The sequence below is a fragment of the Rhinolophus sinicus genome, chromosome 4 (assembly GCF_057876585.1).
Source record: "Rhinolophus sinicus isolate RSI-liver-muscle chromosome 4, RSI-T2T, whole genome shotgun sequence".
In the NCBI taxonomy this organism is placed as follows: Eukaryota; Metazoa; Chordata; class Mammalia; order Chiroptera; family Rhinolophidae; genus Rhinolophus; species Rhinolophus sinicus.
In genome coordinates this window covers 87,838,085-87,863,732 of record NC_142504.1, presented here as the reverse complement: position 1 = coordinate 87,863,732, position 25,648 = coordinate 87,838,085, and the positions used below count along the sequence as shown (strand labels likewise).

Sequence of the window (25,648 nt, the reverse complement as noted above, 5' to 3'; positions counted from 1 at the left end):
TTAAAATGTATGTAGATTCATGGCAATGCTGACCAAATAACTTTATTTTGTGGACTGTATGTAAGCACTTGTCTTCGTTCTATGGGAAATGGTCCAACTCTGCGCCCTCAAAGAGAACTCTCTCAGCCTCTCTTTCTCCTCCCAATACAGTGTGTTTCAAAATAAGAAACCAACTCTTGGGGAAAATCATCAGCTGAAAGAAATGTTAACTATTTTAAGGTCACCACCACTCATCGCTGTGTAGACCATTATGAGGGGTAGCTAAGATTTATATGTAATATAAAAATATGTGTAACCACAAGAACTTCATTAATGGAAAACTGAAACCAAACTAACAACTAGCTTAAATACATTAAGTCTGCTGGCAGTTGACCTGTCAATTGAGAAATGAAACCAACCAAACAAACCAAAACTGTCAACCAGTTATTTTATTTTCTTTTATGGCAAAATTGCCTTGCTGTAAATTAGTTACATCGAAATGCTTGCAGCAAAAATGCTGCGGTAAAAACATTACGGCTAAAGTACCTAGAACCGTTTGGCACATGTAAAAATACTTCAAGTATTTCTACAGTTTTCAAAAATAACACATTTATTTCTGACTACATATTTAATCATTTTAAGCTAATAATTTTCTTCATAAACAATTCTTGCACATCTGTGTTCCTTACAGTTTTTTGCTATTAATCTAAATGAACTTGTTCGTATATATATAATATTTCACTTTTGCTTTAAGAGTAAACTTCCAGGAGTGAGATTACCTAATTAAAGTAAGGAACTTTTTTGTGGCACTATTCTTTACTGCTTTCCCAAAGTGTTACATGTATACATATATATTTCTCCCTACAGCTTCCCTAAAACGCTGTCAACTTTGGATGCTATTTTCTTACACTTTTGCTAATATAATGATGTTAAATAGTACCTCAGAATTTTCAAATTTTATTTTGTAATTATTAAAAAAGGATATTCTCCCCACAGGTTTGTTATTTCTTCATACGAACTATCTGATCATACACATTTACATTTTTTTCTGTTGGTATTGTGATATTTTTTATAAACCTGAGAAAACTCACATATGACCATAGCCACTTCTAAGGAAAGGTGCCCTACTAAGAGCCCTTGGCAGCCACATGTTAGAGTATGTGATATCCTTCCCATCCAATTGGAGACTTATTTAGCAAATTTTCCCCTATTCCAAAATTATAAAGGTATTCTCCTATTTTGTCTTTGAAAAGAATATTTTTGCTTTTCATATTAGTTGATTTGGGGTATGATATGCAGTAAGTATCCAACTTTATTTTTCTTATGGATAACCAATTGTTCCAGCACTATTTACATAATGGTCCTTTTTAATTCTGCTGTGATTATCAGTGCCTACTCAGTCATAAATCAAGTTTCCACAAAAACATGGGTGTTTCTAAACACTACTTTCTCTAGTCTATTTGTGAATTCCTGTTACCATACATCACTGCCATAATTAATATAGCTTTAAAGTAAGTGTTGGTATCTGCTAGGACAAACCCTATTGTACCCGGCTCTTCTTCTTCAAGAGTATCTCAGCAATTTTTTATATGCATTTCCATACAAATGTTAGAATAAGCTAGTTTCTCTGAGAAAATTCTGTTGAGATCAATTGGAAGTGCCTTGAATTTACAGATTAATGTTGGGAGAATTAGTATTTTTATAGACTTTTCTATCCATATTATTATTCTCTCCACTTAATTTCCTAGTGAATTTCAATAGTTTTTCTACTTCATGCATTTTTTGTTAAATATATTCCTAAATTACAGCCCATGATTTCCATGCTTGGTATCATTTCTTTTTTTTTCTTTACATATATTTTCTAACTATTCTTGCTGATATGGAGAAGGCAACTGACTTTTCTATAGTAATCTTATGTTTGGCAGCATTGCTAAATTCTTATTATTTCTATTTTGTGTATATTTTTCTTCATAAAACAAAACCCATCATCTGCAATTGACAGCACTTGGATTTTTCCTTTCAAATTCTTATACCCTGTATTTATTTCTTGTATTATTACAAAACCTAAGGCTTCTAATAATCCTCAGTAATAGTAATTCAGGGCACCCTTATCTTGCTATCTTTTAAAAAATACTTTCAATATTTCTCCATTAATATGTTTGGTTGCTAAGGTTTTACTATGTTTTTTTTTTTTTTTTTAAAGCTGTCCTTTCTCAGTAAATTTCCATTCTATAACAGTTCGCTATTTTAAATCACAAATGGACAACATTTTCTGTATCTATTGAAGTAACCACTGAAGTAACCAGGGTTTTAATGATAATCATAGTTTCAGAAACACGTTAATGGGATGTATGATGTGAATTAATTTTTTGATATTAAATTGAACCAATTACCCATGAGATATTATGTATATGTGTATATATATCACATATTAATATATCACATTTCCCCAAAAATAAGACCTAGCTGGACAATCAGCTCTAATGCGTCTTTTGGAGCAAAAATTAACATAAGACCCAGTATATTATATTAATTATATTATATTAATTATATTATATTAATTATATGTTATGTTATGTTACACTGGGTCTTATAGTAAAATAAGACCGGGTCTTATATTAATTTTTGCTCCAAAAGATGCATTAGAGCTCATTGTCTGGCTAGGTCTTATTTTCAGGGAAACACGGTATATGTGCATATATATAATATATATATATATAATTGCCCCCCTCCCCGTTGGACTGTTTGCTGGTATTGTGATTTTTCTTTTTATATTAGCATTCATGGGTGGGTTTGAGTAATTTTACACCTACTTTTCTGGTTTTCCTAAGAAGGTTATACATAATCTCACAAAAAGAATTGAGTTGGGTCCGTCTGTTTTTATTTTCTGTTTACAAATTCTTAGGGGAGATTTGTTTTCCCTCCTCCACTTCCTGTCAAGGCTGAAATAGGCAAGTTTTCTTTGGTGTGGTGGAATTCATTTCTCATTCTCACTTAACACTGAGGTACAGATGTCAGGATCCTAGCTTTACACAGTTGTTTGCTATTTATCTTGTCTAGGCCTTGTCTCTTATCTCTCCATCTATTTGTTTGTCAAGGCAAAAGCTCAGAATCCCCCAAATTCAGCAGAAACCCTACAAGTGAAAGCTGGCTTTAGTATTTGAACTGCTCACTTGTTCTTTGTTTTGAGATCTTGCAAAATTTCTTACTTTGGTGCCAACTCAGTGACGCATTTAAAACTGAACTGTGTTTTGTATTTTATACAGCATTTTAGCTTCCCAACTGGAAAAGTTATTCAGGGTCCCTAATGTACCATACAGCCCAAACTGGAAGTTGTGGTGGTGGTGATTTCAGCCAATTCCCCCTTCATATTTCCGTTATCACCTCACAATGCTTCTCTCCATGGGTCCAGGCTCCTGCTTCATAAAGGTTATGTGTTGACTTTATGCAAGCAAGTATTTCCTAAGTCAGTCATCTATTACTTATAGAAAACAATTCGCAGAGATACTCTGTTCCTTCTTCAGGCAACAGTCTTCTTTCTAAAGCTGTGGTTATCTTCTCATAGCCCCAATGCTGGTTTTTCCTATTTATCCATCTTGGAATGGAGAGATTTAAGTCCAGCAGATGCTAACAAACAAAACAGATGTAGTAGCTTTGAATTGCACTATGCTCCACTTGACTAGTAAAAGTTTAACCTGCTAAACGTGAATCGCAATGTTGACAGAGACAGCCTCTAGCTCAAACTGTGATGACAAGCAGAAATTCCAACTAATACAGGTCTAGCAGACTAATGTCAGCTTCTCTCTTGATACACAAGAACTAAGCCAGAGCCCAGCAGTAGATAATTATTTGAAAAAAGTGCATCATAAAAGACTGCAACCATGGGCACCCACAGCCCCCAGTGTTCTTTCTGTATTCTCTAAAATAATAGGCTTTTCAATATACAATTAAGCATTTCAGGATGTAACACCTATCTCCCCACCCCTTCTACATCTCGCTGCTCTACAGTTCCAGTGAGGATGTACACAAAGCTGAGCTGACCTTCCTGCCCCAGTGTTAGCCTCAGAGAGTGGGAACAAGTAAAGGGTTTGATCCGACCGTCCCTGAGCTCCCTGTTCATCTGTTCTGCTCCCATTTAGTGAACAGAGTAGGTACAGAATACACCTTAATAACATGATTCCTAATCCATCCTAATTAACAAGACAGTTGGCAGACATTCCTCCCACACTTTAGAACAGGGTCTTCTTATTTAGTCTAGAGTGCTCTTTATTGGTATTTTAAAGGAAACTTCAGAGGAAATTGTATTTGTATTTATTTAAAAAGAGAATTTTGCAACTTACCACCATACAGTTTAGGACAAACACACTGAAAACAAATGTGTAGACTCCAGAAAATTACCTGTCGTGTTTGATCCTGGCCAAGAGCGGCTCCAGCCACCCGACTGTGCACTCACAGTGAGCGTCTAAGAACGTGATCACTTGGCCTTTGGACACAGCGGCTCCTTTTAATCTAGCTCTGATCAATCCAGAACGTTGTTCCATTCGAATTACATGAACTGGCACTTTTAATTTTCTCACATAACTCTCTAAAGGTCTTTTCAAAAAGTCTGAAAAATGAACACAACAAAAATACTGTGACCTGGGATTATCCAGATGTAAAACAATTTTCATGTGCAGTAATATTCATTCAACACATATTTACTGAGCACTTTTAGTTGAGGCTCCCTGACTCACAAACCCGTTTTGCTACAGGAAGTCTTTTTATTTCCTGAAAGTACTAGGGCTGCCTCTACCTTATAATGCAAAGAATGAGGAGAGCCTTTAGGTTCGGGTTCCATCAAAGATAGCCATGTTACTACTAATACATTTCTCTGAGCAACTGTTTGTCGGGCTCAATTCTTCTTTTTCTAATCATGCCTAAGCATCAGGAACAGAAAGAATATAGTTCAAGAGCATTATATCCAGAATGCAGTAGAGAAAAGGAACAAAATATAGGAACAGCAATAGTTGTGAGAGTTCACAAATTTATGGGATTTCTTCAGAGGTAGAAAGAAACTAATTGTCTTAATAATTATACTACAGTCTTTGACTATGTAGATCTTTTATCAGGACGTATGAAGTGAGGTCAAGATCAGAAGAGAAATGATGGACTCTAATTTTAAGACCTAATAGAACTCCTTAACAGACAAGTAGGTCTAAGTAAAAATGGTTTTAAGAGGAAAGGGCAATTCAAGAGAAAAAGGGGCAAGGGGAAAGGGAGAGGAGATGGGTTTATAAAACCAACGGCTATCCTGGAGCCGTGCTGACAGAGGTTATGCTCCTAAGCCAAGGGTGTCCTGCCTCCATAGGACATAATTGACTTTAAAAAGCAGAAAAGGCTCGGCTTCCTCAAAGCAAAGAGAAAGAATATTTCGTCAGGTTATTTCATGGTATTTATGCCACAGAAGCTATTTGTTGTGGCCAAATGTCTTTCTAACTAGTCCCCATCCAATATGAGGATAAGACCGCTAAGGGAGGAAAAACTTGAGATGGAACTACTGGAATTCCTATGACTAGCTTTGCCCCACAGGACTAATAATGGGACGGTCATATGGAAATGTGTACATATTGACAGGCTCTTTAAGTACTATTAAGTTTGTGCAAAAGTAATTGCAGTTTAAAAAAGTTAAAAATAATTGCAAAAACCGCAGTTACTTGTGCACCAACCTAATAAAGTGGGGATCCAAAGGGCTTCCTGGATGGCGGAGAGGGAAAGACAAACAAGAGTGAAATGGTTCTCGTCTGTGTAAGTGGCTGGAATGACTCAATATTGATATAATCAGGGATATGAAAATTGTGAAAGAGAAAGGCCTATATGTCCCACTGTACCAGAATACGCATCATTTCCTCTGCTGCTAATGTATTTCCTAGTGTATTTGGGCTAAAAAGAGTATCTGAAAAATATCTGGAGAATTCCTACCTGATCACCACTGTGATTTTATGAACCAAATCTTAGGGTCAGAAAGACATAATTCGATTCTGCAAAAAGGTGAAGGTAGTGCCAAGCCCAGAGAAAAGCAACATTTTGCAGTAATAGATACCATTTTGTGTGTGTTTAGCACAATGACAGGCTCTTAACATATTTTATCTCACGTAATACAACACTATGAGATTGTTATTACACACATTTTAGACACGAAAATCTAAGGCTCAGAATATTAAATGAACTGATCAAGGTGACACAGCTTGTTAAGGGGTGAATGCAAGATTCAAATCCAGGTCTGCCTGACTTCAAAGGCCATCTTTTCATCCACAGCAAGAAATCCTAGAAGGGAACTACAGAGAACAATTCAGGACTGTAGAATCACCTGATCTGACACACAATTAAATTACTTTAAGTCCAGAGTTTGATAGACTCTCATGTGGTAGGGTGTGAAATACATTCTAGTGCCTAGACCAGTCAAAGTGGGGTGTGTCCTAAACAATATGTCTCCCAATAAGTTTTCCCCAAAATATTAGACAGCTTAAAGTGCTTCTTAAGAATCAAAGCAATCTAATTCCTAAATCTCACATCTTTGAGAGCTATACTACCCTGTCATGTCTATATATAAAGTGAAAATGCATGACGCTGGTCTGGTAGCTCAAAAAAATTACTATTCCACAAATTTTCTTGACATCTTAGTTTGATATGCTTGTGGCTTTCATGCAATAAGAAATGTCGTCTTAACAGTTGATATAGAATTATAGACTCATGGCTGGGTGGGGAATTAGTAACTATTCAAAACTCATTTTACAAAAGTGAGGCAGTGGGGGTGTGTGGTTAAGTGATTATGATTGGAAGCTACTATATCATCTAAAATTGAGAATCTTGTTTATTAGAATATCTTTACAGCTATTAGCCTATAAATGGATCCTTAGGCATCTCTCCATCAGGGAGTGTGAGATTGTTATGAGTGCATGAGTGAATGTCAGGGAATATTTCGCTGCTCACAGCAACATCTGAGAAATCTCAGCCAGAACTCTAAAGAGCAGTAGAAAGAGCAAGGAATTTAGAGTCTAATAAATGTCACTCTTAATCCCTAATAAATTAAGAACCTCCATTTCCCTTTGTGTAAAATGAGAAAAACAGTAATCTCAGATTAGGAACATTCTATCAGTTCTAAGTCTTAAGATAACCTTCTGAGATGACGATTACATAACTTATAATACGAACTAGGGATTCATCCAGACTTTATCTTCATCATAGACCCTGTAACAGTAAACTTACGACAGACATGATGTACACAGCAGTTAAGAGGTCAAGCCCTTGGGTTACGCTAAGCTTCATTTTCCTCATCAATAAAATGAAGATAATTATAGCACCTCCTTCATACTTTTTTAATAAATGGAGATCCTGATAACTCAGCAGGTTAACTGTAAAATCAAGTATCCTGAGGCTACAAACAGACTGTGCGTGCTACACAATCTAATTAGGAAGCCTGTGCAGGCAAGAAGTAAAAGCAAGAGTTAACTGACTGGTAGGTTATTCTTTCATTCCTTCATTAAATAAAGTTTGAACTTTTTATTAAGTGATAGGCCCTGTGAGCACTGAGAAGATAACGGTGAGCAAATAGCCCTGATGGAGTGTAGAGTCTAACTGCGCGGCAGGAGACAGTCATTAAACAGACAAGTAAACAGTTCAACCTCCGGTGAGAGCAGTGGAGGAGGATAAAGTGTTCCCAGAGGTATTCAGAGGGACATGACCTGGTCTTGGGAGGTCAAGAAAGGCCTCTCTAAATATAACTTGACTCTGAGTAAACATCTGAGCTGAGCTGTGGGGATCAGGTTGGCAGGGAATCGCTCAAGATGTGACTGGAGATATAGGCAGAAGCCAGGTCATGCAGGCCTTAGAGGAAAGGTTTTAATCAGAGAAGTGATGTGATCAGATTTGCATATTTAAAAGCTCACTCTGCATGCAGTGTGGTGAACAGATGGGCGGGGATGAGAGTGCATGTAGGGAGACTAGTTAGTCTATTTCACCAGTCTAGGGGAGAAATAATGGTGCCTTGGATGTGTCTCACGAATAAAAAAAAGCAGACTTAGAGAATTACTTAAAAGCAGACTCAGAGAATTAACTCTGGTTACTTTATTTTACTTGCTCTGGTTCCTAGGCCCAATAGTTACCACCTAAACAAGAGCCAAAGAAAATTATATGAGACAATTCTCAGTCTGGATACAAGACTACAATTATAACCACAAACACAGAATGCCTAGTGGTCACCAAGGATCAGGAATGGGGACCTAGGCTCCTGAGGCTTTCTTTCTAGGCAGGAAGACAAAGGAGAGGCCCTGGGATAACACTCAGGGGCACTGCTTAGCGACTGCCCCAAGTGGAGCAGCGAAGGAGATGTCTGCCTGCATGTTTTCTCCTACAGACTTATACAGGTTGGTGTGATTTGGAAGGCCTACATGAGGAAGGGGAAAAGGTAAGGTATATGTGACTTTATCACTTTATAGAGTTATGGGCACACGTGTCTTTCTGATTAGGCCACATCCTACAAAAACTTACTTTCCACACAGCCTTCTCAAAAACTCAACAGAATAATAGAGAAACCAAAAGAGGAAATGGAAAAATAATTCATTTCATCTGAAGAAAAATATCTCTCCTTGAAGAATATTTAATTTAGCAAGTTATCAACATTTGAGTAAATCAAACACAACTCACTTGCTGTATAGATGTTTTTATAGATCCCTGCTTAAATGAACTTCAGTTAATTTTCTTAAAGAAGGATTAATCAACTCCTGGCAAACAATTATCCACATGAGGTTTATACTTCTATTGTCAACGGTAATTATTTGTTTTAAGTGTGGTATTCTTAATTTATAACAGCTCTCATTACTTTTGACATTAATTACATTAAATATTATATTATTACTTAAATGTTTCATGTGATTATAAACTGTCTCCTTAATTAGATTAAGGAGGTAAGCTATAAGGAACTGAAGAAGGTAGGATTGTAACTTATTCTTCAGTTGTACCTCTATAACCTGGCAAAGTAAGTAAGATTTAAATGGTTATTAATGTGCAGATTATTCCCAATAATTAAGATATGAAGTTATTATATTTAATCATGGTTAAATATATACGTTTAGTGGGGGCACAAGAAGGAGAAGGTATAATACTTGACTGAATTATCTTAGCAAATGCAATGAGCAATTTGGCAATAAAGTTGAAGATACTAGCAAAAGAGGTTGAAATGATGGGTCATGAAGTTTAAGGCTGATCAAGAGAGAAGGAAGAGCCATTTTCTGTAGTTCCCTTCAAATTCTTCTCATGTGAGCATAAGAATATTGGGGGAACACATGGCACCAATGATCCTAACTAGATGTGCTATGGGGAAACAAAGCCTGGGAAATGCTGGGTGTCTCTGAGTTTGACAGGTTTATTTATTGATGGTCTAAGCATAGCCTTTTGTAAATTACTTTGTGGTGTGAAACCTCCAAGAAGGATTCAGAATAAATAATGTTGGGCCAAGGTACTTTTAATTAATATACCTTTCCAAAAAGAGTACTTCATGAAACAGTTTGAGAGATTCTAAGCTTGTGAAAAATTCTGAGATTCTTAGAAGAATATCTGGCCAAGAGCCACTGTAGAGATTTATTATGAGATCAGAGTCACATTATATACCACTTTTTAATAATTTTCTTCCTTATCCTTTTATGCACCTAGCTATAGATCATTCCTGAACTTACAAATGGAGTAAAATGGGCAACCTAGGAAGAATCTGGAGAACTAAAGCCTGCCCAGCTAGGGCTTCATTTTGCAGTCAGAGATACTTTCCACTGTACACGGAACTAAATTTCTCCATTCATGACTCTAAGTAAGATCCATCTCTCTCTCCATTGACTCAGGGCTGCAGCTTCCCACAGAGAAAATCCTAATAAAATGATGTGGATTTTTTCACTATTCTCCATAAATGTTTATATTACGTAGCATTATATTTATTTTTAAAACAAGATTAAGATGTGACACAAATTAAATGCTAATTAAAGTAATATTTTAAGTTTCACAGTGTGTCATTTTTTCATATGTGATTGAGTCCATATGCCACAAATGTTTTTAGGATAAATTAGAAGTTTGTATAAAATTGGGTTAAAAATAATAGCAACTAGTTTTTTTAACCATTAATGACAAAAAGTGTAGCATATTATTGGCATTAAAATTTAAAATTTACCTCTTTCACTGGCATCATCTACTAGAACAATTTCTTCTAGCATGTGTCTTGGTGAGCGATTAATGACACTATGGACAGTTCGCAGAAGTGTGCTCCAAGCCTCATTGTGGAAAACAATCACCACACTTGTTGTAGGAAGATTATCTGGATACACCTTTGTTTTACACCTAGAGACAAAGCAAATGCCTTTACAAAAAGTGACTGGTAAGATAGCATAATGAATGAATCCGGACTAGAAGGGGTAATAGAACAATAAAAACTGCTTTAGTGGTTGGACTCCTGGTAACTTTTTATTTATTTAAGTTTTGGTTAATGTTGCATGTTTAATAAATAGTACCTATTTAAACTTATATGTTTAGATTAAAATTATTTTAAAGATGTCAATTGTATTCTTAAAATTAGGCACATTTTCCTGATGAATGATTTCTGTCGATTCATTGTAACGGAGAATGGACTCAGGCAGTACCATCAATCCCAAACTGAATTTACCTCAAGAATCCAATTGGACAAAAAAATCAGAACCACAGGAATCTATACAATTGCATAATCTAAACAAAAATATACCTTCCACAAAGGAAGAAAACTATTAGGTTGGTGCAAAAGTAATTGTGGTTTTTGCAATTGTTTTTAACCTCTTAAACCGCAATTACTTTTGCACCAACCTAACAGTTATATACTGAGTATCTATTGCATGCTAGGCACTTAGGCTTCCTAGTAATTCTGTGAGGTACTCGGAGCCACATTTCACGGACCGTAGCTGAGGACAGACACAGCAAGGGAACAGCAGGGCCTGACTGGGGACTCCACAGTCTGTGCTCTGCTGACCAAGTTCTTGATGTTGCCTCTTTCATACTGAAATATCAACATGCACCTTGTTTAGTAAAGACAATGTCTAGAAATGCAATCACCCGAAAGAACAAACACACCCCAAAACATATGCACACAAAATTCAACGTATTAACTGTATGTTTCTAGCACTTTGTTAGACACCATGATCTCTTTTTTCAATCTTATTAGCTAGATGAAACTACCGGAAACTATTAGAGAACAGGAACAGTATTAAGTAACCCAGATATCAAGGGGGGTTTAGAATATAAGCACTTTTAAAGAGTGTGTATACAACTTGTTGTTAGGTATCCCCAAACTGTAAATACTGCTCCAGCCTTCTCTTTCCACCTTTTTTCCTGCTCTCTAGCAAGCTCCTCAAACCCTGTGGTCTCTCCAATCTCATTACCTGTCAGTGGAAGTGAAGAAGAGGAGGAAGAAATGAGAATACCAACAAAATCCCTCTTCAGAAGCTGCCACAACCACCTTATTTACTGAAAGTGCCACCCTAGGGCTGCTGGTTGGCAGCTGGAAGAGAAGGAAAATGAAAGGGAAAAAAGACGACAAGGCATTGAATGAAGAAGAAATGGCTACGGCCATTGCACCTTTGATCTCGTCTGAATGAAGGAGAAATGGGAATGAGAGTTCACGACAGGGGCCCCATCAGCACTGGTCCGTCCTTTCTCCAAGGAGAAAAGGAGAAACAAATAGCTTCCACCGTCCTCTTCATTAAGCCCCATTTCAGCCCCTCCCACCCTCTTTACTATTTCCAAGACCCTCTTTTCATGGTGTGGTCTCCATCTTCTACTGCCAGTAACCTCACTATCTACCCACTGATCCAAGAGACCCACTGCCTCATTTCCATATCACGCCCACTCCCCTCTCCCCCTACATTCACTCCAACATCCACTAGAAGGCCACCACACAGCCTGCCACCCAGTCTACACCTCCCTGCCTCTAAATCTGGGCTACAGAGGTGAAGCCTCAAAGATTGGTTGCATGGGCTAGGAATAATGTGGCCTTAGCACACCATCTAATACTATGGAAAAGTTTCCCATCAAAACCGTATGTCATAAATGGTGGCTAGATTATGTCTATGTAAATAATCTTTAGTACTATGCTTCAGTTACATCATAGGTGAGCAAGCCAAGACACTCATGTTTTTATATGGGCAGACATCATCCCCAATGCCTGACTCACAGACTACTTGAACAAGACTTTTTAAAGTCAGGAGTGGTCTGGGTATGGGGAAAGGGGGCTCAGGAAAAGTTTCTAATATTATTTAACCGAATTATATTAAGTCATATATGATCTCTTTCTCCAAATTAATCCCATTTATTATTATAGGAGAATTGGGTAGCATTTTGAAAACAGCCAAGATGACTACAAAGCTGCGAGCTTACCAAAATAGCAAAAAGAACAAAACTGAGTGAGACACAGATGATGATGAGGCAAAATGCAGAGTACAAACAGTATCGTTAGCCATGTGCATGACTAGGAAGCAGACAGGAAGAAAACAGAAAAACCTGAGACAGCAGTTCTACAGAAGAGAAATGAGAAGCCAGATTTATTTCTTGGATGCTATGTTAAAGAATTGAATTCTGAAATCATATGGAAAGGAAGTAAGACTATAAGAACACTAGAAGTAAAGAAGACTAAAATGGAAATCATTCACAATAGGATGGAAGAACCAGAAAGCAAAGCAAAAAGAAAAATTTCCTAAATCAAACAGTTACATTTAGTCATTCAGAGACTACAACAAACTCACAAATACTCTCAAAGCAAATAGAAAATATGGAAAAATCATCATTACTGATCTCAGAAGGGATAAACACAAACATTCTTTTCTACGTGGGAAAGCCACAAAGCACTTGGGAAGAACCAAAGATTCTTTCAGCATCCTCGCTAATATATTTTTCCCATGGAGGGACCACCTGTCCTTGTAGAGGTGAGAGTGGGGGATACTTCTGGGAGTGGGGGACACAGAGCTGGGGAAAGCAGGAAAACCACAGGAAGTGTTATGAAGCAGTTTTCTTCCCCTCCCCATTCCAACTGAGACTTTCATCCTCAGGAATGAAAATTAGCCAGTGTAAGACTGTACTACTTGAAAAAAAAAAAGTTATATACAGGTTTTAGGGTTAGGAAGAGAGGGAAAACAAGTCAACTTTTTACTGAAATATAATATACATACACAAAAAGCTGACAAATTGTATGTATATAGAGGAATGAACTTTTATGTTTTAGATTTAGATCTATAATCCAGTTTTATTTTCATATAACACACGAGATTTAGGTCTAGATTAATGTTTGTGCATATCGATGTCTAATTGTTCCAATACCATTTGTTTAAAAGATAATCTGTTCTCTACTGAATGTCTTTTAGTCAAAAATCAAACAGTCATATTTGTGTGGGTTTATTTTCTGAACTTTCCGTTGTGCCCATATATATATATATATCTCATATATGTATGTATATATATATACACATATATATGTATATGAGACAGAATAGAAATATATATAAATCAGTTGTCTCTTTTATGAATTGTGTTTTTAGTGGCATATTAGACTTAATGGTACAAGACTGAAAGCTTTCCCCCTAAGATGAGAAACAAGGGAAGGATGTCTACTCTCCATTCCTATTCAACTTTGTACTTGATATATATATATATATATATATATATATATATATATATATATATATATATATATATATATATATATATATCTTTGCCAACAGCACGTGGTGTTGATTATTATAACTTTATAGTAAGTCTTTAAATTGGGTGCTGTATTTCCTCCAACTGTATTCTTCTTTTTCAAAATTATTTTAGCTATCCTTTATAGCTAAATAATAGCTAATTATTTTAGCTATTTCCTTTGCCTTTACATATAAAATGTTAAATCCCTTCCTGGGATTTTGAATAGAATTGCATTAAATCTATACATACAGAAGGTGCCAAAAAAATGCATACACATTTTAAGAAAGGCAAAAACTGTATTAACTGTAATAATAAATACTGATAACAAAAGATGAGTACAAATCATGTTTGACTTCTGCAATTACAACAGGTGCTCAAAGTCGTTACCATCAGCGTCCAGACACTGCCGATTATGGTGAACTGCTTGAGCACAGATAACATCTCTTAAAATGTGTACACATTTTTTTTGGCACCCCAGGTATATTTATGTATGTAGAGAACTGACATCTTTTATGTTGAGTGTTCCAACATAGCTAGAAAGCTGAGGTTTTGGACTCCTTATTCTGCTGCACACTTCCTGTGACCGTGTCTGTGTTCTTGGCCAAACAGCAGACAGAAAAAGAAAAGCAATGGGAATTGTACCCATGTTCTGGAGAGCAGAGACCCCCTGGTCAGAGACAAGATGCCCCCTCCTTCAGAGTTTTAGTTGCTTGCTTGGCTTCTGTTCCCATGGCTGTGCTTTCTTAGCAATATTGTCTAGGGGCTGGGAGGGGGGGGGCGGGATGGAAGGAGAAAAGAGGAAAAAAATAGGGGTTTTTCTCTATTCTCTAACCATTAAGAGACCCCTTTCTTGTTCCTCAGACCAGAAAGAGAGGGCTTCTTTGGGGGCTTTCTTTCTGTACTCAGTGTGTACTTCTTGGTTTTGAATTGCCCTCAAGAACAATGTGGAATAGAAATGGAGAGCAGACATCCTTCCTTTGTTTCTCATCTTAGGGGGAAAGCTTTCAGTCTTGTACCATTAAGTCTGATATGCCACTAAAAACACAATTCATAAAAGAAACAACTGATAAATTTGACTTCATCAAAATTTAAAAATTTTGGCTTCAAAAGCAATTAAGGAAAGAAAGAGACAAGCCACAAACGAGGAGAAAATATTTGGAAATCATGTATCTGAAAAAAGGTTTGTATCTAGAATACATAGAGAACTGTTACAACTCCTTAACAGGAAGACAAATTATCCAATTTAAAACGGGCAAAAAGATTTAGAGACATTTCATCAAAGATGTAAGAATATAGTAAGTACATATCATTTAGTCATTAGGGAAACGCAAATTTAAATCACAATGAGATAACACTTCACAACCAGCAGAATGGCTATAATAAAAAAGACAGTAAAAAAAAAAGTGGTGGTGAAGATGTGCAGAAGCTAGAACGCTCCTACATTGCTGGTGGAAATGTGAAGGTGAAGCCACTTTGGAAAGAAGTTTGCCAATTTCTTACATAGTTAAACATGGTTATCATATGACCCAGCACTTAGGTATCCACCCAAGAAAAATGAAAACATTTACCCACACAAATTTTTGTACACAAGTGTTCTTAGTGACATTATTCATAATAGGCAGAAAATGGAAACAACCCCAATGTTCATCAACTGTGACAGGAGAAATAAAGGTGGCATTTCCATATGATTAACATTGGGCAATAGAAAAGGGACAGGGACATGTGCTATGTAACATGGATGAATCCCAGAGATCCTCAAAGAAAGAGCCCAAACACAAAAGATATTTACTACATATTTTGATTCCATTTATATGAAATGTCCAGAAAAGGCAAATCGATGCAGAGAGAGTACATTAGTGATAACTTACTCCTGGGGCTGAGAGTAGGAATGAAGAGTGACTACAAATGCATACCAGAGATTTCTGTGAAGGGATGGAAATTTTCTAAATGTGGTGATGCTTGCATAACTGCAAATTTATTGAAAAACATTGAATTATACACTTTAAATGAGTGTATTTTCTGGTTCCAGGAAAGATGGAGTCACTGCACTCCACTCTGCCTCTCCCAGTGGGTGGAACTATAAATCCTGGACAGAATGCATGCAGCAGCTATTTGAGGGGACTCGGAAATGTAAATGGGAGTAGGTCAATTGGGGAAGGAGACCAGAATTCACTGAACCAGTGGTGAGTTTCCCATTTTTTCCCCCTCTGGCATTAGCCAGCCTGCGCTCAAAGGCAGCCCCAAAACTAACGGTGTGCACTGAATGCACAAAAGGAGAGCCCCAAGAGAAACAGTCTTTCTGGTCTGAGGAGCTAGAAAAGTGTCCCAAAGGTCAGAGAGTAGAGATAACCCCCCCATCTCCCCCTCTTTTCCTACCCTAGCAAGTCTGAGTTTGAGAAGCACTGGATTGGAGTGGTTGAGTCTCCTAGGAGATGGGGTATCTTTAGAGATGAGATTACCTAAGCAACTTATTTAGTTTTTATTTGATCAAAGGACATGTACATCGTTTAAAAAATAAACAACTGTCCAAAGATTTAAAAAAAAAAAAATGCTGTTCCCTCACCGCTACCATTTTGCCCTTCCCATAAAGCAAACCACCTTCAATTCTTTTACCTATTTCTCTTGGTATTTGCTTCCATAATTCTAAGTACTGTCTCTACTTGTTTACTTGCCGATTTTTTTTCTAGTTCTAGATATTACATATTGACTTCTTACTACAAAATACAAGGGTTTATTTCACTTCTATCTGCATCCCAACACATGCACTTATGGTTCCTCAGCCTCCCAATGTAGTTATGTTTGGTTACATCATTTCTTGATGTTTATATTAGGACTATGTAAAATGCCACTCATAGCTGATTTGCATATTATGAATACTTTCCCTTTGCTGCACAACATTTCCTCCACTTTACTCTGGTTTATTTTTTTCCCTTTTTCTTAGTTTTCTATGTATTTGTCACTAATTCAAACCCGGACTCTACAAATTGTCTAAATACTCTATTAAGATGTTCAGAAGCACCCGCTGTAATACCAATGAAATCTTTTTTTGGGGGGGTGAGGGGAACAGGACTTTTATTGGGGAACAGAGTGTACTTCCGGGATTTTTTTCCAAGTCAAGTTGTTGTCCTTTCAATCTTGGTTGTGGAGGGCGCAGCCCACCATCCCTTGCGGGAGTCGAACCGGCAACCTTGTGGTTGAGAGGACGCGCTCCAACCGAGCCATCTGGCACTGGCCCATGTGGGAATCGAACCGGCAGCCTTCGGCATTAGGAGCATGGAGCTCCAACCACCTGAGCCACCGGGCCGGCCCAATACCAATGAAATCTTAAAGGATATCTGTCCTGGAATTTTCAGGGCTGGTTGCCTCCACACTTGCACCACTGTCATCCGGAGGTCTCCCTTCACCATCACCCTGGGAATTCTGCTCTGTCTTGCACATTGGCTCTCCTTTTCCTCCTCTTTAGTTTACTGCTCTGTTTTGACTGAGAGCACAGACTGAGAAAGGATGAGGAGAGATGGGCAGGTTTTTCAAACTACACCATCACTACCATAGTGAATTATACTTGTATACTGGAGTGGAGCTGGAGCTGATTCAAAATCCTGGGTTTTTAAACAATGAGTGAAAACACAAGTGGATTCATTTATGTCCCTATGTACAACACTAATTAAAAGATGTTGTATGTGACTACAAGGATTACTGAATAAACTCTAATGCATGAAATTCACTATATGGTATGAGAGTTAGCTTGAGTGCCTGCCTGAGTGAGTCAGAGGTATTTCAGAAAATAAAGAGATTTATTAAATTTGCTTAGGATAGTGTTCATCTCAACAAGACTCGGCTTACCAGAGAATCAATCCATACAAATACCTAACAATTCAGGAATGTATAATCACAGAAGTCCCTTGTTAATTAGTATTTCTATTACTTTTCAACTGTTAAAGTCCCTCTTTATTTATCCTAACCCTCTTATGGCCTGAAATAGCATTAAGAGTTTTACATGCCTTATCCCACTTTATCCTTACAACACTAAGACAGAGGTATTATTATCCCAGTTTTACAGATGAGAAAACTGAGGCTTAGAGAAGTGAAGATGCTTAATTCCAAATCAAGGTGAATATGCACATATAATCCAATCCTCTTCTCATATCCCTCTGCGCTATGATTTTCAAAGCACTCTTTGTCACCCACTAAATTTATCCTATCACTACCATTTCTTTACCAATGACAAGTCTATATTTCTTGATGTCTGGCCACCTGCCTGGCAGTTTCAATGCTAACATAATTTCTCCTCTGTGTACTCTCATTCAGACAAGATCAATGAAGATCTAACCATACAAGTGATGGCAGAGCATACTGATTAAGATTACGTTTTGTCACTGGCAAATTTGATTTCGGTCACATATTAACCATCCTTGGCAAAATCATTTAATCTCCCAAAGTCTGTTTTCCCACCTGTAATCTGAGCATACTACTGTTTTGCTCAACTGCTTAAATATGATAATGTGTACAGTACAAGGTACAAAATACTCAATAAATGGTATTATTACTACTTTTTAAGCATCTAAGACTAATTATATAGAATGCAATCGCCATAGCAGGTGACTTGGAATTTGTCTTAACCCTGCTTCTCTAAGACCCCAGGTTACAAAAGTTATTCTTTGTTACTTCTATTTAACTCTTCTTGACACTGGAACAATGTTATTTCTTCGTCCAGGAAATGTGCCCTTTGGAGACCCTACAAGGCAGTAAACGTTCTTGGCAGGCACAGGATGATATGGCCACTGCCAGGGATACCGCCAGTTGAGCCCATGACTGAGAATAAGCAGGTTTTTTTGGCTGCAGAAAAGGGGGTGAAAATGCTGCCTTCTAGGGGTTGTCCCACATTACTTACCCATCCACCTCTGGGAAATGGTCTGAAAAGCAGCTGCTGGCCAGCTTAGTGTAGGAATAAATATTAATCTGATATTTCTAATTTAACATCTCATTGCGAATACATTTCAGAAGCCAGGCAGTGACTGGTAAACAGGAGCGGGGATGGAAAAGCACGCTTGGAATCACACTGGGACCTAGAACTCCCTCCCTGCACGGAGGCCTTCTCTATATACTCGGTGCGAGGGAGTATTCAAAACAATACAGATCCTCACAGGAACCCTTGTTATTGTCCTTATTGTATAGACAAGGATCCTGAGATACAGAAAGGTCAAGTAACTTGTCCAAAGCCACACAGGCAGTAAATGGCAGAGCCAGACCTGGACTTTGCCACTATCACGGTATTAATGAGAAATTCATCTAGATACAATTCAAAAAGGGAGAGAAAACAAGGGTATAGATTGAGAAGCTCTAATACATGCATATGCGTAGTTCCAGATGAAGAGATTGGAGCAAATGGTGATGCAGCAATATCTGAGATTAGAGCTAGAAATGTCCTAGAATTGAAGATGACATGAATGCTCAGATCAGAAGTACACTATCTGCACTGAGCATACAGATGAAAATAAATCTCCACCTTGACAATTACAGGTCTTACTACTAAAGGAATAGAAATAAAATGTACAGGTTCCAAACCAAGACAGAGGAAAACATGAATACTAAAAATTTTATCAACTGAAACTATTATCAATTAGTAAAGCAGAAAATGAGGGAAAAATGAAAAAGGTGGTAAATAGAAGATTTATTAGGTTGAACTTTATGAAATTGCCACTTTCATAGATCAAAAATAGTTGAATATCAATTTCATACGGTTCAACCTAAAAGAAGTACAAATATATCAATAGTCATAATATATGTAGATGCATCAAACTCACCTTAAAAACAAAGATTATTGGAGTGAATTAAAAGTATAAAATTTGAAGGATGATGTCTTAGCTGATGGGCCCTGGAGAAACACACTGTTTCCCAATATTCCCCAATTAAAAAAAAAACCCATTAAAAAAAAAAAAAGTATAAAATCCAGTAATTACCAGTAGAGATAACACCTAAAATAAAATCATACAGATGCCTGAAAGTAAAGAAACAGAAAAAATAATACATGAGAAAAATGATAAACAGACTAAAAGTGGTGTAGCAATTATCAAAACCACTGGGTTTAAAAAAAAACCCAAAAACACTATGATTTGTTTTAATGATCCAATGATGCAACCTTGAAAAATAAACTAACAGAAGGAGTTAGAGAAACTGTCAAATCCACAATCAGAGCAGGAGTTTTTTTAATGCAACTTAATCTAATTTAATAGAGCATACACACTAAAACAGGAACAACACAAGTAACAGGCTACACAATCAATCTTGAGTTATCCCTGTTCCAAGTCTGAAGCCAACCAGTCCTTCCCACCTATTCAAGATCAATGCTCTTGCTATAATGCTCCCCTCTCAAATTTTCCCTCAAGGGGATCATTCCCATCAACATATAAACACATACTGTCTAAAAAAGAGAAAATGTCTCCTTTTTTTAATTTTTATTGGGGAATATTTGGGAACCGTGTGTTTCTCCAGGGCCCATCAGCTCCAAGTCGTTGAACTTCAACCTAGTCGTGGAGGGCGCAGCTCAGCTCCAAGTCCAGTTGCCGTTTTCAATCTTAGCTGCAGGGGGTGCAGCCCACCATCCCATGTAGGAATTGAACCGGCAAATCTGTTGCTCAGAGCTCACACTAACCAACTGAGCCATCCAGCCGCCCCAGAAAATGTCTCCTTTGATTGCAGGATCTCCCCAGTTAACACCCCCATTTCTTTCCTTTTTCCAACTACACTGCGGAAGCACTGCTACACTTGCTGTCTCCACTGCTTCCCTTCCCACTTGTTTCTCCCCCTCTTTTCTCAAGTTAATTTTATTTGAAGTATAACAGAGTGCACAGAACATAAATAGAGAGCTGAATGAGTTATCACACGGCCAACGCCCGTGTAACCACTACTCAAGAACACTGCCAGCACCTCCAGGCCCCCCGTTTCCATTACCTTTTCTTTCCTCTCCAAAGGTGACTAATCACTATTCTACCATTTAACATCATAATTTTGTATTGCCCTTCCCAGAAACATCATTATTACACATACATATACATACAGTGTTTCCCAGAAAATAAGACCAAGTCTAATACTGTATTTCCCCGAAAATAAGACCAGGTCTTACATTAATTTTTGCTCCAAAAGACACATTAGGGCATATTTTCAGGGGATGTCTATTTTTTATGTATAACAATCTACATTTATTCAAATACAGTCATTTCATTTTCTTCTGGAACATCGTCACAACATACTAAATGCGTCCGTCTCGCTGATGATCTTAACCGGGGCTTATTTTCGGGGTAGGTCTTATTTGCAGGGGAAACACGGTACATATATATATAGATATAAATATAGATATATATAGATATAGATATATATGTATCTATATCTATATATCTATATCTTGTGTGATAGAGATATATATATATAGATACAGATCTATAGATCTGTATCTATATCTATCTATCTATATATATCTTGTGTGACTTTTTGCTCAGTGTAACGGTAAGATTCATCCATGTTGTGGCATGTAGCTTTTGTTCATTTTCATTGCTATAAAGTATTCCATTGTATAAACATACCACATCTTACTGTTGATAGACACTGAGACTCTTTCAGTCTGGAGCCAATACAACTAAATAGTAATGCCATAAACACATTTGTTTTTGTCTCCTGATGCATATGTGCATGCATTTCTGTTAGCGATACTTAGGATTGGATCTGCTGGGTCATGAAGTGTGTTAATATTCATTTTAGTAAACATTGACATGTGTGTTTTTTTATTATATTAGTTTCAGGTTTACAAAACAATAATTAGACATTTATACCCCTCACAAAGTGATAACCCCCTCCCAGTCTACTACTACCCCTGACATCATATATAGCTGTTACAATACCACTGACTATATTCCTTATGCTGTACTTTACATCCTATGACTTTATATATATTTAATTATAGTTGACATTCAATATGTTATCTTTTCACTTTTTTTAATGAACAGAAAGTCTTTAATGTAGTGCCATTTACATCAAACTTTTCATTTTTGAGTGATTTCTGTGTTCTGCTCAAGAAATTTTTCCCTACCCCAAGATCATAAAAATATTTTTCTATGTGACCAAGGCACCTTACTGCTTTGCATTCATATTTACAGGTGTGATACACACATGAAACTGACTTTTCTATATGTTGTGAGGTAAAGGTACAGTTTCAGTTTTGTCCTTAATTATAACAGGTTGACCAGCCGTTCACTTTTTTCTTTAAAAGTTCATCCTTCTATTGCTATACAGTGCTACCTTTGTTTTAAACCAAGTGTTCCAATTGTGTGGGACTGGTTATGAACTCCCTATTTTGTTTTACTGATGTTTGTCTATCCTTGCAACACTACCACACTTATTACTATAATTTTCTAAGAAATCTTGGTAACTGTTACTGCATATACTCCAGTCTTATTCTTCTGTAAGAATGTCTGGTTCTTCTAAGTCTTTGCACTTCCAGTTATATTTGTGAATCAATTTATCATATTATATACACATATACATACATACATATATATATATGTATATGTATATGTATATGTGTATATATATATATATATATATATATATATATATATATATATGATACACACATAAATGTGGTTGACTGGGAATACACTGAATCTATAAATTAATTTATAGAGAACCAACATTTTATAATATTGAGCCATCCACTCATGAACGTGAGATATTTCTCCATTTACTTAGGTCTTTAATTTCTCTCAATGTTTTAGAATTTTCTTTAAAGAGTTTCCTATATTTGATATTTTCTGGTTTCAATATGGTATTTAAAAATTTTTAATTTTCTAACTTGTTAGAAAACTGACACATAAAAATACAATTGATTTTTCTTATAAATATTTGCCTTAATATCATCAACCGTGCTAAATACTTGATATTGATCCTTTATCTATGATTGTTTTGGATTTTCATTATATACTTTCATGCCAGTGCAAATAATAAGTTTTAGGGGGGTGGCCGATGGCTCAGTTAGAGCGCGAGCTCTGAACAACAGGGTTGCCGGTTCAATTACCACATGGGCCAGTGAGCTGCGCCCTCCACAACTAGATTGAAGAATGACTTGGAGCAGATGGGCCCTGGAGAAACACACTATTCCCCAATATTCCCCAATAAAAATTTAAAAAAATAATAAGTTTTAATTCTTCCCAATCCATACAACTACTGTTTCTTTCTCTTGTCTACTTACTCAGCCTAAGACCTCCAATGTGACACTGAATAGAAGTAGTGTTGACATCAGTGTCATAGTCCAGATCTTAAAGGGAAAGCTTTCAAAATTATTGTTAGGTATGGAGACTTAATTTTGTTTTGTAGATACCTGTTATCAGATTAAAGAAGCTCACTTCTATTACTAGTTTGGGAATTTTAAGGGTTTTTATCATGACTGGTGACAAATTTGCATCAAATCCTTTTTCTGTATCTACTGAAATGATCACATACCTCCTTTTTTCCGGTTAATGTGGTAAATTTAAATGACGATTTTCAAACATGCTTTTTGCCCTGTAGTGTACTTTACCTGATAGTAATATAGTATTTCTTCCATTTTGTTCTATATTTTACCCCAAATGTTTCTTCGTATCTTTATTTTTATTTATTTTAGATTTTTATTTATTGGGGAAGGTGAACAGGACTTTATTGGGGAACAGTGTGTACTTCCAGGACTTTTTTCCAAGTCAAGTTGTTGTCCTTTCAAGTTGTGGAGGGTGCCATTCAGCGTCAAGTTGTTGTCCTTTCAGTCTTAGTTGTGGAGGGCGCAGCTCAGCTCCAGGTCCAGTTGCCGTTGCTAGTTGCAGGGGGCACAGCCCACCATCCCTTGCGGGCCTCAAGGAATTGAACTGGCAACCTTATGGATGAGAGCCCACTGGCCCATGTGGGAATCAAACCGGCAGCCTTCGGAGTCAGGAGCATGGAGCTCTAAACGCCTGAGCCACCGGGCCAGCCCTCTTTATTTTTTTTGATGTTTGCCTCTTTAACAGTATATAGTTGTCATTTTTTAAATCCAGCCTAACAGTCTTGGTCTTTTAATGTAATTACTGATACATTTTAGTTTAAATCTACTACCTTATACAAATAGAAACATTTGTCCTCTTCTTTCTTTCCTTATTTTGGATTTTTTTTTTTTTTAATTTCCACTTTCTTCACTCTATTAACATTTACTTTCTTCTGGTGGTTACCTTAAAGATTGCAACACCTATCCTTGATTTATTAAAGTCTAATACTAATTGATACTTTTACCCACTTCTTAACAACAGAAAAAACTTTACAAATGTTTAACTCCATCCTCCAACCAAAGAAATGCTTTGTTCTAGATTTTAATTTTACAGATATTTTATATCTCATAAGATATTATTTTACACTATTAACATTAATTTATCTACATAGTTACCATTTCTATTGCTTTTCCTTCATTTCTATTATCTGATTATTCCAATGGGATCATTTTCTTTCTGCCTAGAGAATATCAGTTAGTATTTTTTATTGCACATAATGAATACTCTCACCTGCTTATCTTAATTTTTTTTTTGAAGGATACTTTTGCTAGGTATAGAATTTTAGTGTTGTAGTTATTTGCCAGCCATAATCTTTTTGGCTTCCATTTGTTTCCCCTCCTCTCTTGAAAACTCAGCTGTTAGACTTACTATTGCATCTTTGAAGGTAATCTTTATCTTCCCTACCTCATGGGGTTCCCTGCCCCCCCCTTTTTTTGCAATTCTTTTCTCTAGCTCTGTTTGCAATGGTTTTATTATGATGTGTCCAGATATGATGTGGCAGATATCCTGCTCAAGGTCCATCGGACTTACTGATTCTGTGCCTTAATGTCTTTTATCAGTTTTGGAAAATTTTCGGCCGTTATATTTTCAAATATTGCTACTGTTCTATTATCTTTCTTGCTTTGTGATTACAATTTGTTGATAATTTTAGACTTCTCATTTTATCTCTTATATTGGTACTTTATTTTCCGTTCTTCTAACTCTCCATGCTTCATTCTGGATATTTACTTCTAGTCTATATTTCAGTTCACTTATTATCTCCAGTTATGTGTAATCTGCTGCTATAACCATCCATTTTGTTTTTAATTTTTATTATTGTACTTTCTCAGTTCTAAAATTTCCATTTGGTTAATTTCTAATAGGTACCAATTTTCTGCTTAAATTCTGAATCTTGTTTTTAATCTCCTTGAACACATTAATATTACATACAATCATTTCAAAGTGTGTGTCTGATAATTGCATTATCTGGAGTCCTCTTTTGATCTATTTCAATTGCCTATTGTTTCTTTTCTTTCATGTTGTCTTATTTCCTTATGTGTCTGCTCCTTTTTTATTGCAAATCAGACAACTGCTTCTAGGGGAGCTAGAGGCCCTAGTAAACCCTAACAACCTTAATTCAGTTTCATGCATTGAGATGGTTTAAAGTTGGGCTTCAGTCCCTGCAAGAGCTGATTTACTTCAATTTCATCATTCTCCTAGGAGCTTAAAACTAAAGATGCAGGAAGGGGCTATCAGACTCCCCCTGTACATACATGTACATGTACACACACACACACACACACACACACACACACACACACGATAGGCTGTGGACTTCAGTTTTTATGCCCTAGCACCAAAAGATTGTCAAAAGCATTGTTTAACAATCTGGATTTAGCAGATGCCTCTAGGTAAAAAGTAGCCTTCAAATTCTAGGGTTTTTCCCCTGGGTTTCCATCTTCTCCCATATTTTGGCTCTGTAATTCTTCACTGCCTTCTAACTTCTAGATGTTTTCAAGCAGATGATTTTTATATTTTTTCCTAACTTTCTAGGTGTCCTCAACTGGAGAGTTGGTCCAGATCACCAAGGCCACCATTATAGAAAGTAGAAGTCTTTCCTATTCTTTTATGCAAGGTTTCATTCCAAT

The 25,648-nt window shown here is 36.6% G+C and overlaps 1 protein-coding gene across 1 annotated transcript in view; it reads right to left on the bottom strand.

Annotated features, from left to right (window-relative positions):
• GALNT1 (polypeptide N-acetylgalactosaminyltransferase 1) overlaps positions 1 to 25,648 on the bottom strand; it is a 109,236-nt gene that overhangs the window by 23,180 nt on the left and 60,408 nt on the right. The window contains exons 4-5 of the mRNA XM_074340127.2: positions 10,172 to 10,338; positions 4,378 to 4,585 (exon numbers count right to left, since the gene is read on the bottom strand). Of these exons, the coding sequence (XP_074196228.1) occupies positions 4,378 to 4,585; positions 10,172 to 10,338 (375 nt within the window). The remainder of the gene's footprint in view (positions 1 to 4,377; positions 4,586 to 10,171; positions 10,339 to 25,648) is intronic.